The 13131-nt window shown below is 36.6% G+C and overlaps 1 protein-coding gene across 1 annotated transcript in view; it reads right to left on the bottom strand.

Annotated features, from left to right (window-relative positions):
* The window catches only part of LOC126468959 (dynein regulatory complex subunit 2-like), a 55336-nt gene extending 42652 nt beyond the window's left edge, over nucleotides 1–12684 (bottom strand). The window contains exons 1-3 of the mRNA XM_050096593.1: nucleotides 12539–12684; nucleotides 5521–5668; nucleotides 4191–4304 (exon numbers count right to left, since the gene is read on the bottom strand). Of these exons, the coding sequence (XP_049952550.1) occupies nucleotides 4191–4304; nucleotides 5521–5661 (255 nt within the window). The 5' untranslated portion in view covers nucleotides 5662–5668; nucleotides 12539–12684. The remainder of the gene's footprint in view (nucleotides 1–4190; nucleotides 4305–5520; nucleotides 5669–12538) is intronic.
* Between the last annotated feature and the right edge of the window lie 447 nt (nucleotides 12685–13131).

Below are 13131 nucleotides of genomic sequence, written 5' to 3'. Positions count from 1 at the left end.
CACCTGATGGCTGCCTTGTCCCTGCATGCTCCACCAGACAGTGCTCTTCTCGTTTCGCACAAATACCTTGCTATCCCTTGCCCTTCCCCACCCTCTGCCGATTACTGCTTCCATTTTACATGACAGTTGCATTCCTGTATGAGCTCTCCAGATAGCAGTCATGTGTGTGTGTGTGTGAGTGTGTGTGTGTGTGTGTGTGTGTGTGTGTGTGTGTGTGTGTGTGTGTGTGTGAGACTCCTTTTCTGAAGAAGGCTTTGGCCAAAAGCTAATGTATATACGTCTTCTCATTATGCCTGTTTGCAACTCAACATACTATCTTTACGGTGAGTTGCAATCTATCTTTCCTTTACATTGTTTATATTACAACCTGGAATTTCCCTAGCTTTATTTTTAAATTTAATTTGAATTTAAATGAATTTCCAATATCTTGTTATTCGCAGGACGCAATATTGTTGAAAACTTGCACTAAATAATTCAAGAACTCATTCTAAACACTATACAATGAGACAATGTTTAAAACGAAGTTATTTTTGTCATGTACTGCTGTTGTGTAAATCACAGTTCAACTGAAAACGACTTTTATTACTAGTGAAAATTACCATAATTGCAAAAATATGTTGGGAAGTCAGTGGAATTGTTCCCAGATCTATGAAGAGATGTCTTAAAGGTTTGCTCTTAACAACTAGTATTCTCACTGCTCTCTTTCGCTGAATGAATATTTTCTTTGCCTTACTGCACTGTATCAGCAAACGATCCCACAAAATAACAGGAAATGTAAGTATACTAAATACAGTAGCACTCTGGCCTTCCATTCACATGTCAGAACCTTTTTTTTTTCTTCAATTCAGATTGTTATCCAGCACGATCCCAAAGAAATTTTCACATCATGATCATTTAATACACAACCATTGAATTGTGTTTCTGATTCTATCATATGATTTTTATGTGTATGACATTGCTCAGTAACAATCTTTGTGAGATTAGGACCTAGACCATTCACTCTGAACCAGTTGCAGGTCTGTTTAGCTATTGTCGGCAATGTGCCTGGTGTGGTTGAGTTTAGGACCTGATTAATAAGCTTGTGACATGAGAAGACATTAAAAGTTTTGTGGCGGCGTTCGTAGTGACAAACAATTCGCTGTAGAAACGGCTTACGAAGTCACCGCCACACTTTTAATAGCGGGCCGACCGGTCCGCTGGAACAGTGAACAGAAAGATGAAAACCCAAACACTCTGATTAAATAAAAGTCGGTACTTATCTTTATTAATGAAGATACAGAAACACAGTAGTGAACTCCGTGTCTACAGAAATCTGTCTAGTTCAAGTCGGAGCGGCTAGGTCAACATCGGCTGACGACAAACAACAACTCTGCCGCGATGAACACACAACTGACTAGCAAGTACACAATTCGGTGGTGAGTATACAACTGAGCGGCGAATACAGAACTGTCCTAGCGCTCGCGACTCCAGCGCTTTAAGAAACCAGAAGCCAGCGGTGGCGCGCGCAGACTTGCGGCGATTTCCTGTCTCGCTGGCGCTGCTTATGCGGACGGCGTCCGGACTTTGATGCTGCCAACCTTTTGGCAGCGGGCTCGGGTGGCATTACTGGCTAGGATATAACAAAAAGTTTTTGAACAGTACTTCACTGAGCTATTGAATAGTAATTTATACAGATTAGGAACAGGGATGGACCTCTGAACCCCCTGAGAGCCCATTTTTAATGTCATCCACTTTAATATTATGACTGCACATTATATGATCGCCCAGTTTAATAGTATTCCTGTGGTGCACTTTTTCAACTTGACTATCTCCTATTTGCTAAAAAGTCAACACTCCATTCATGCAGGAGGGATTATAGATGCTATAACAGGTGTCTCTCATATGAGTTATCACACACATTTCCTCTTATGTTTCTGAAGATATTTGCAATTTTGTTTTTGCACCAAGTATACTGAATTAGTCCAAATAAATATGACATTTCATGTGACACAGAGTTGCTGACCATACCTTGATGGCTTGACATGGCACATCTTGTATATTGAACCATTGTGTGTTTTCTGTCTGTCACAGTCTTCAGCAGCTGTAGTCATTCACCGCAGAAGTACTGATTATTCCTTCTGTTTTGCTGTCCTTTTAGATACATTTCATTAAACTGCATATCCCACTAGAGTAATTTGAGACCACTCTATTTAACATCCACTTAACATTCCACTTATAAAAAGAGTTTGTAATGAGGAAAAAAACCAACATTTCTTGCGGAAAAAACATGATTAATAGTGTTTGTTTGGACTCATTCAAGCTACGCAACACAAAAACCAAATCCCAAATATCTGTCAAAAAAAAAAAAAATAAATAAATAAATAAAATAAAACAAAATACATCCAATAACTCATAGGAGAAAGATATGAGATATGGTGTTTGTGTGTGTGTGTGTGTGTGTGTGTGTGTGTGTGTGTGTGTGTGTGTGTGTTGGTTACATCTTCTCATTCATCATATATTACTATGCTTCAATTCTTTGCTGAATAAATCTATCAAAGGAAAGTAATTTCTATTTTTTATAAGCTGTGTAGTTGTTGTGTACTTGAAACCAAGACCTTTCAGTGCAGGGCTTCAAAAACTGTAAGGACACCACTAAGTGTCGAGTAGTAGCATCAAGAATGTTGTGACACTAGTAAACTCAGATTTTTAATGGTCATCAATTCCATGTGAGTCATTTTACTCATAATAGTACTGAAAAGTTTTGTATCGGTGAAAAGTTGTTTAATTCAATTATACTGAACTTGGAAATGAAATATAAAAATTAATATTTATTTAACCCCTTAACATATTATTTTTTTTTTTCAAATTATGTTCCAAAAAACTTTTTTATTAATAAAAAATATCATACAATGAATGAAATTACATTTAGACATATAACAATAGCTTTTAAAGCTCAATGTAATGAGTTACAAAATTTTGAAGATCACCAATAATAAAATCCTGCTTGTACTCGTGCATTGGACTTTGACTAAAATAGCCTATCCTGAAAATTAAAGTCACTTTTTAGTTTCTGAGCAGCTATGAAACCTAACCATGTATTTCACAACTGTTTCCCGTGAACACAAATTTTGGAGGAGCTGACTGGAGCACAGTGGATCTATTTATCTCATACCACCAACGAGCAGTAGTCACTCAACTGATGAACTGTCATCACTTTCAGTCTCTAATGAAATAACATCACATTCTTCTTCACTTTTTGCACCACTAAATTCACTGTCAAACTCAGGATCACTATAGTCATCCTTTTTTGAAAGCAGTACTTGCATAATACAGGAGAGAGGCTGAAAGTGTGTGTTTTATTGTTGTGCATCCAAAATTGCACACAGTACAGACAATATCTAGTGGTAGCCACTTCAACCAAAACACAAATGCCAGTATACAAATGTAAGGCCAGATGCTCTCTACTGGTCAAACACTTCAACATCAGTCTTGAAATGAATATAAGCAGGGTTTTATTTTTTTGAATGTCTCTTCTTAAGCTGGTCGAGTATACTCATGATTTTAAGTTTCTGTCAAAATAATAAAAACAAGATAACTTGCAGTATTAAGTTAAGGGGTTAAAATCTCATTTGTTACAATAAGATCTCCTTTATTAATATTAAAGAAACAGAGCCTTGTGAATTTTTACGTGTTATACGGATGTCACCATGAGTAAAAGTTTGGAAAGCTCTATCTTCGTGAAATGTCCAGAACAAATTAACGTACAGTTCAAACCTATGAGTGTGATTACTTGCTATTAGACCCAATTATTTCTGCCAGTGCTAAGAACACTATAAATTTAGTATTTAATTATCTCAGTTATCTTCAAATGTCTTGCATCTACAACCGGGGAAATGAATTTCATTTGCATAACAGTTCTTCTTTCTCATCTAATAATACTCCGGATTGCTAGTGCTTCATATGTGGAGTTAATATTCTAATGTTTCGATGTGGAAATTATTTAGTTTAGAATAATGTTTGCAACACAATTCCAGTTCATCAGTACAGATTATTGTCAGATTCTTATTCTCTATGAGTCCTCAATCATCATCTTTATATTTTTTATGAGCAATCAAATTAAAAATTATAACATCTGCAGTGCTGTTGATCCAAGAAATCCATAATCAACTATGACAACAATAAAATAATAAATAATAAACAAGTTTGCTTACAGTCAAATTCTGCTTCAGCTCCTTGGTTTTTATGTTACGCAATATCTGACGCCACTCTTGGTTAATTTTTGCCATATTAAGTCGTGTGAATGCTTCTTCATGCTTAAGCTTGTTCTGTAAAGATAATAACGCACAACCATGGATTTTTCAGAAATTTACATCACTGAACTGTTTCTTATTACAGAACAAATGCAAATGTACAATGCATTCATTCATTCATTTATTGGTCCATTTGATTCATTACGTACTTAAACAGTACATTGAATATAGGACAAGTCAAAATTGCGAAAGGAGCAGAAACACACACACACACACACACACACACACACACACACACACACACACACACACACACAGACACAGACAGAGAGAGAGAGAGAAAGCATGACAAAATTAATTACAGATAACTATCATAAGTGACAAGTGACAATTTGAATTTAACTATTATTAGATAATCATTGTTTACAAGGCTATTTTTTGTAATTTAAAAATTCTTTTACAGAGTAAAATCATTTTTCCACTAGAAATGACTTAAGATTATGTTTAAAAAAAGTTTTATGTTGCTGCGATTTTAAATCACTGCGTAGGCTGTTATATAGCTGAACTGTTATCTGTGATACACTTTTTTGGTACTGTGCTGTTCTACACTGTGACATGTGGATATTATTTGTGTTTCTTGTGTTGTGACTGTGTATATGCTTATTTTGTTGAAGATGTCCAGTTTGGTTTAAAAGATACACATTTGTGAACAGGATACACTCATATATGTAAAGGCTCGGTAGGCTCATTATTTTCATCTGGATGAAATGTGGTCTACATGTTTCCAGTTTTCTTAAGTTGCAGATAGCCCTGATTGCTCTTTTCTGCATCCTAAAGATCTTTATGCTGGTGGCTGAATTTCCCCAGAAGATTAGCCCATATCAAAGTAGTGCATTCAGAGAAAGCTGAGAGATTAAAGTAAATCAGAAAAAGAAATTAAAATTTATTAATGAAAATATTCCCCAGAAAAGATGAATAATCTCAAACAGTATTTAATGAGATCCACAATATTGGCACGTATAAATCCTACACTCTAGTGGTAAGACTCCTTGTCCTCAAAGTCTCCACCTAAATAAAAGAGAGAGAGAGAGAGAACCTTTAGCTGAATTTTGATATAATGTAATTATCCACAGTTAACAAATCTATAGCTGTTGGCAAAACACAACTTTCAGAAAATAATAAACAATATGAAATTATCCTGAATGTGTTAGAAAATATTATTAATTGTAATATTTTGAGTGCAACAATTTTTAAAGTACATGAGAGACTTGCAAAATATCTGGATATGCACCTTCATAAATGTGGCAATAAGTTGTTGTTTACGCCTCCTGGCTTCTTCCTCAATTGCAGCTCTATGCTGTAGATATCGAGCTCTCTCTTCTTCACTCATACGAGACAGTTTATTTCCTTTACCTTTCTTCTTTGGACCCATTTTGCTACTATAACATAAAAGTACAGAAATTAGAAAAGCTGAGCTACAATCTTGAGGGCACAAAAATAAAAGTTACTAAAAAGTATGTCATGGTGATTATACGATCAATTACAAAAAATGGAATAGTATATAAGGTGCATTGAGTAATTAAGCACAAACATTTTTCAACATAAAGACAAATCCCTAGGGAACAAAATAAGACATAAGACTGAACACTGCCAAGTTATTGTTATTAATTTGGCAAAACACGTACAAACCAATATAACAGAAAAGGGAGAAAGATATTAGGGTCCCAATTTAAGAGCCACTTAATAATAATCTTCTGAAAGCCTGTATAATTTCATGAAATGGCACCCAACCAGGTGCTCATTTAATGGTACCAAAGAAACGAAACTCACTTGGTGTGAGAACTGTCCTGTATAGAGGGTGATCCAAAACAAACCATTGGAAATACTGGACTGAATAACACATAATCAATGCCATATGTGGTCATCATTGTTCCACAACAATAAGGCATCTTTCAAAAGCAAATCCAGTTGTTTCCTCTGAATCACCTCCTGCAACCATCCCAGCAAGAACTATAACTGGCAGTATTCACAGTCTCCCCACGGGTGGGAAATCAAACACCAGCACACCCTTTAAGTCCCAAAAGACAGGAGCCACAATTTTTTTAGCTGGTACTGTTGTTTTAATGTATTATGTGGGAGAGACAATATGTGTTCCATGATATTGATGCTTTTTTGTCTCAGGTGTCAAATGAAGCACCCACAGTGTGTCCTTTTAGACAACATAGTGCATTAAACATTGGAGAGACAACACTATTCTGTTGGCACTGATCTGTCTGAGAATTACTATGATACCCAGGAAGTCTTCTGGTAGTCCAATGTGTTACACACAACATTCACTATGTTGACAATGGAGATGTTGAATTTCCATGTAATTTGCCTCACATGAATGTGATGCTTGGGGAGAGGCAACCATTTGACATGAAACACATAGTTGTTGGAGGTGGATGTCCTTGGTCACCTTGACCTTTGTTCACCTCACACATTGGCTCTGTCTTTATAAAAATCATGACACCGAAACCAACCTGCCTTCTTGATATTACACTTGTTCCATAAACTCCCACTAATTCACCATGTATTGAAAATTAAACCATTTTTATCAACCATGAAAACCTTATTGAACTTGGCACTTTAGTCACCAAGCACAAATCCACCAACACCTCTCTATCTCGAAACTGTGTTTAAAAATGCAATAGCACAGCTACCAGCACCTACAAGTGGTCTTTGAAAACCTTGATTGTCCCTTTTATCTAGATATGGAATATATCTAAAAACAAAGATGATGTAACTTACCAAACGAAAGCGTTGGTATGTTGATAGAGACACTAACAAAAACAAACACACACACAAAATTCAACCTTTCGCAACCCACGGTTGCTTCATCAGGAAAGAGGGAAGGAGAGGGAAAGATGAAAGGATGTGGGTTTTAAGGGAGAGGGTAAGGAGTCATTCCAATCCCGGGAGCAGAAAGACTTACCTTAGGGGGAAAAAAGGTCAGGTATACACTCGCACACACGTGTGTGTGTGTGTGTGTGAGAGAGAGAGAGAGAGAGAGAGAGAGAGAGAGAGAGAGAGAGAGAGAGAGAGAGAGAGAGAGAGAGAGTGAGGGAGTGTATACCTGTCCTTTTTTCCCCCTAAGGTAAGTCTTTCTGCTTCCGGGATTGGAATGACTCCTTACCCTCTCCCTTAAAACCCACATCCTTTCATCTTTCCCTCCCCTTCCCTCTTTCCTGATGAAGCAACTGTGGGTTGTGAAAGCTTGAATTTTGTGTGTGTGTTTGTGTTTGTTAGTGTCTCTATCAACATACCAATGCTTTCGTTTGGTAAGTTACATCATCTTTGTTTTTAGATATATTTTTTCCACATGGAATGTTTCCCTCTATTATATAGATATGGAATATAATTCATATGGGGTATTTACACACTACTTGGGTATTTATACACTACTGAATACTCTTTTTATCTCTCCCAATGTCATGCTGATTTCAAATCCACTGCATTCTGTATACAAACCAATTCCAATTTTCCTTGTAACTCCTCCTCTTTTACAAGGAAGATGTACAAAAGAATCCATGGCACATCCTTGGGCACTTACAAAGCACTCTCCTATGTATGTAAATATATGCCTGTCTTCCAAGATGCCCAAGATATAAAATTTATTGTCTGGTTCAAGCTCAGTGATAATATATTTATGACCTGGTTCCAGGGGCAAAATATTCTATTTTCATTCCTCCATACTCTCAAAACCTTCTCTCCTACATATTTCACTTGATCCTCATCAGGCTAGTGTGGTTCCTTTCTGGAAGTTGACCTCCACCACTGAGATGACATTCAACTTTCTATCATAATGCCAAGATATGAGGAAAATCCTTCCTTTGATCCTTTCCCCCAATCTCATACCAATTTACAATTATCCTGGTACATCCTAACACCAAACCTTCTTCCAATCCTCTGCCACTAGATGACAGAACACACTACCAGTCACAACATGCTCAACTTCAATGGCTGCTTCACAACCCATGCTTCTTGGATCTCCCTCCCCCCTCCCCCATGACATCTCCCCCAAGATCATCATCTCTGAATTACACAGATGTGAGCTATTGTCCTTACAACATATCCCTTGGTCTTGTAATCCTCACGGCCTCAGTTTCCAATAATGTTTGTCCCACACTTACCCCCACCCCTGTCCCCATTGTGTGTGTGTGTGTGTGTGTGTGTGTGTGTGTGTGTGTGTGTGTGTGTGTGTGTGTATGTGTGTGTGTGTGTGTGCATTTACAGGTCCAGCAACTATACAATGCCTCTCCTCTGCTATACAGTGATGTGCAACCATTACTCCTTCCATTTTTGTATTCCACCCAGGACTACTGTATTACTTTACTTCGCATCTAGGTTTCTGTCCACATTATGCTCTCATAACAAATGCAACTTTGTCTAATTTCAACCTACCCTGTAGTGCTCATTAAATAATGTACAGAAAACATCGTCTTATGCTTACAACTATTTAGTACCGGTAACCTAATACTTATGTACCTAAGTAATGTCTGCTAAACACACAGTTGTGTTTTCTTATGAAATAAGTATCATAAGACATTAATTTATTGAAATGCCATTACAATGAGTTAGGTTCACCATTTTTCAGAAGTCATCACAGTCTTGCCAATTTATGGACTAATTACTGTATTGATCACAAACAATGTGCATTATAGAATGCTCAGACAAAGATTGTTGTGTATGTGCACCTTCTCAGAGAACATGTTCGTGTTCTCAAAATGAGAATATTTGTTGTTTTTACAGCTGATATTTCATTAGACACCACATCAGTAAGTTCTGCTACAGATGAATTAATCAATCAGCCATGGTTTTCAAGCATAATCCAACCTGACAGAGGTCTGAAATGAAAGAGAGAGACCATAGAAAACTCAAATAATGAACACTGGACCAAGATATGAACACCATCAGTCCCACATTCAGAAAATGAGTAGTGAGGGTAAACATGGTTCACCCAAATGGCCGTACTGGGCAATGTCGTAATGGAGATGGTTTGTGGCCTATTCCTATCAAGTAGCACCAAAATGGCCACCAACTTTAACATTTTTATTGGAAGGACAATTCACCATCAACAGTATCACATGTCCTCACTCCATGAGACACAAAAGAGAGAGAGTTGGACTTTAATTCGGGACACTGGTGCAAAATCACCATTTGACAATATACTGGAAGGAAACTTTGTTTCACAGACTGGATTTGAAACAGCTGCCTCCAAGTTGAGTGACACCCCACAATCACAAGTTAACAACATTGACTATTGATTTGCTTTCTTTTGAAATGAACTTATCTCAAATACAAGTATATCGCTATGTTAACTGAATATTAACTCACAGATTATAAAAGACTTTCAGAAATGTGAAATGAGTCAAGAAATATGTCCTCTGGTCTTTTGTGGCGACCATGCTTCAATAAAATCTTCTCAGTTTAAAAGATGCATCTTGCAAATGTGAAGATTTTATTGATATTCACAAATGCATTAGCAGGCAGAAGTAACTATTGCAACAGTGTACACGTGCTGTTCCAATACAACCATTGATGGTACTCTACTCATTAATGAAAAAAATCAGTTGTACTGCTTGAAATAACTGTGAATGAATATATTTATGTTTAAAAAAATCTACTGTTTTATCATTTTGTCAATTTTATATTCTACACGTCATTAGCAGTGATTACTAACAAAATGATATCAAACAAGTTCGTATACATACTATTTATAATTGAGTGATTTGTATGTCTGTATGTGTGGCAACCTACTGATGCCATGCACAGAAGTTAAATAATCACAAGGATGAGTGCATATGTTTACCAAAATGGCCATATTAATCTACCATCCTACAGATGCTACTGGTCAACCATATTTGAATTTCACAGTAAAAGTAAATTTTTTTACTCTTATGGACATATCCACCAGCTTTAATGACAAAACTTAAATAGTTTATAGAATAAAAAGGCACTATCAAAAGTAACAATTTCAGATCAGCATGAAAGTTTCTATTTTTCTATTGCAAGAAATTAGATGTTCTACTTCCTGGTGATTTTTTTGCTACCTACACGTTTGGACTACATGCAATCACTTAGTCAGTCAGTTTCACAGCTAAGATACAAAATGGGAGATCTGTCTTGCACTTGCGCCACTGCTCACATACAGTAATAATCTCCTGTCGCTGCTATTGAGGCAGTACTATGTTTGTGGGAGGCTATGAGCAATATGCCCAACATGCAATTGCTGAACACTTCACACAAAATACCTATAGCTACAGCTGTCATCAATGGGTAAGGGTTCAGAACGGTTCAAAGGCTGCTGCTTCTGAAAAGTTGCCCAAGGGGTCCATCACAAAAAGTGCTTTCACTGTCCTTCCACGTTCATTGCTCCCTCCAATGTCAGTTTTAGCGCTTAAATCTACCTTAACATGTGTCAAACTTTCTTTTCTTTTTCCTGATAAGGGCTTCGTACAGAGCAATATAATATCGTACTCCCTCCCCCCTCCAAAAAAATCTATCTTTACACTTTTCTTATGGTCCACATTTCCCTTCCTCACAATGGTCTTCCCAGAAAACCCTTTCTCAGTCCAGTTAACCACTGAAAAATCTCTAACTAAAACAAGCTTTCTGTTGGTGCTCCAATTTGTTCCCAATGTCTTACTTGCTCCAATCAAATTTCAAATGTTCACTTGCCGCATTTTCATACGCCTCAATTTCTAGTCACCTGTAATTAAGTGTTTCAAATCTGTATTAAATCTTTTTATAATTATTGATGGAGAATGGTTTTTGACATGCTGTGAGAAAGGAGCTTGTTTTACTATGAACTCAGTAATCTCTTTTTAAAAGGAAATATCCTGACTGACACATCATTGCCCACCTCAAACCACTAAGAACAGAAACTTGAAATTCGAAGAGGGCATTGGTCTTATGCTGTAGGAATTGTTTAAAAAAAGATTTTTGAAAATTACACCCCTGAGGGGGTGAAATAGGAGACAAACGGTTTTAACGAAAAAGTTACTATTAAGGCAATTTTGAAACTAGAACTACAAAAATTGGTATTTGGTTGCTCAGAAATAAAGAAATACACATTTCAGCACCATTTTTGGAAATTTTATCCCTATGAGAGTGAAACAGTAGATTAAAGTGGTTTTCTGAAAATATGCTCTTATTAAAGAACTATTAAAGCATTTTTACATCTCCATCAATGAAAATTGGTATGTGACTTCTCAGGTAGTCCTAAAAATAAAAAATTCGCATTCCAGCTTTTTTGAAAATTCCATCCTTAAAGGGGATGAATGAGGGGATGTAATGTTTTTAGAAAATATTTCATTATGAAAGCATTTTTAAAGCTATATCCAAGAAATTTTGAATTTGGCTTCTTGGTTGGCAATAAAAATTACATGCTTCAGTGTTTTTGGAAATTCAACACCTGAAGGGATGAAACAGGGCATAAGTGATTCACTGACTCATCACTGCCAATCCAAAGCGAGATAGAAACCTGCAATTTGAAGAGGGTGTTGATCAGGCATCATTTAGTACGGGATTGTTCAAAATTCCACTCTTAAGGAAGTGAAGTACAGGATGAGAGGCTTTTTGTAAATATGGTGCTATTACGGCAATTTTAAAGCTAGAACTATGATAATTGGTATTTGGTTTTTCCAAATAAAGAAACATGTGTTTTACAATTTTTGGAAATTTAATTCCTATGGGGGTGAAATAATGGGTGAAAGTGTTTTCTTGAAAATACAGCATTATTAAAGTACTACTAAAGTATTTTTAAAGCTTTATCTTGGCTATAAATAAAAAATTACATGTGCCAGTGTTTTTGGAAATTCAGTCCCAAAAGGGTGAAAGAGGGGATACTGCAGACATCATTTAGTAAGGCATTGCTCGAAATTTCACCTTTAAGGGTGTGAAGTAGAGGGCACAACAAACCACAACACGACGACATCTATTAACACGCCACACGCACAAACCAAACTCCACGCCGTCATGACGTCACACACCAATAATCAACAAGAGGATGACCGTTCGGTTGCACACCTGGGAGTGCTGATAATACACGATCAAAAATATTTCGACTACGGTTTTTTTTTTACATAAGAATATATTCTTATGGAATAGAATAAAGCAGTTGGAAGCGATTTAACAATATGGTACCTACTATAATTCTCGATTCATACATTATTTCGCTTTTCATTTGGCAATTGTGAATCACATGGATGTGCGGTACGATTTTACAACTTTTCTGTTTCGTATGTTGCGTGATATTCATGCCTTACCTTTATTACTTTCGCAGTTGTACTGTAGTCCAAATGCTTGCAGCTGTGACGACGGAGGACAGAAAGTTTGATCGAATTCGCCGATTTGAGAGGAGCCAAATTTACAGTGGTTGCCTAAGGCTACGCGCCTTAATTGGTAAACTCCCTTACGGGCTTATATCTTAACATAAATTAAACGAAGTTTGCGTAGACAAGAACAAAGGCAACTTCGAAAGTAAACGAAAACAGTTCATCACTTCAGCAATAGTAAATATAAGATGTACTGTGAAATTCACAACCACAATACTAGATATGAAAAAGATTATGTGTAGACTGTGCATCCCCGTTAAGTCTTCATAAGGAGATTTCTATCGCCAGTTATTGAATTCTGAATTCAAATTTTCTGTGTTGTAGACCACGAGAAATTGTAATGCGAATAAAATCGATGGAAAGTTCAAGCTATTTATGCTAACAGTATACGTAACGCCACGCTGGTCCATAATTTTAGCGATGCGTGCAGCATCTCATGTATCACCTTCAACTTGTGTATCGGTGATCCACGAAAACTACAGGTTTATTAGACACAGTGTTACAAAATTTAGTGAACTGTATCT

This window comes from Schistocerca serialis, chromosome 1 (assembly GCF_023864345.2).
Source record: "Schistocerca serialis cubense isolate TAMUIC-IGC-003099 chromosome 1, iqSchSeri2.2, whole genome shotgun sequence".
Classification (NCBI taxonomy): Eukaryota; Metazoa; Arthropoda; class Insecta; order Orthoptera; family Acrididae; genus Schistocerca; species Schistocerca serialis.
This window is presented reverse-complemented; position numbering and strand designations above follow the sequence as displayed.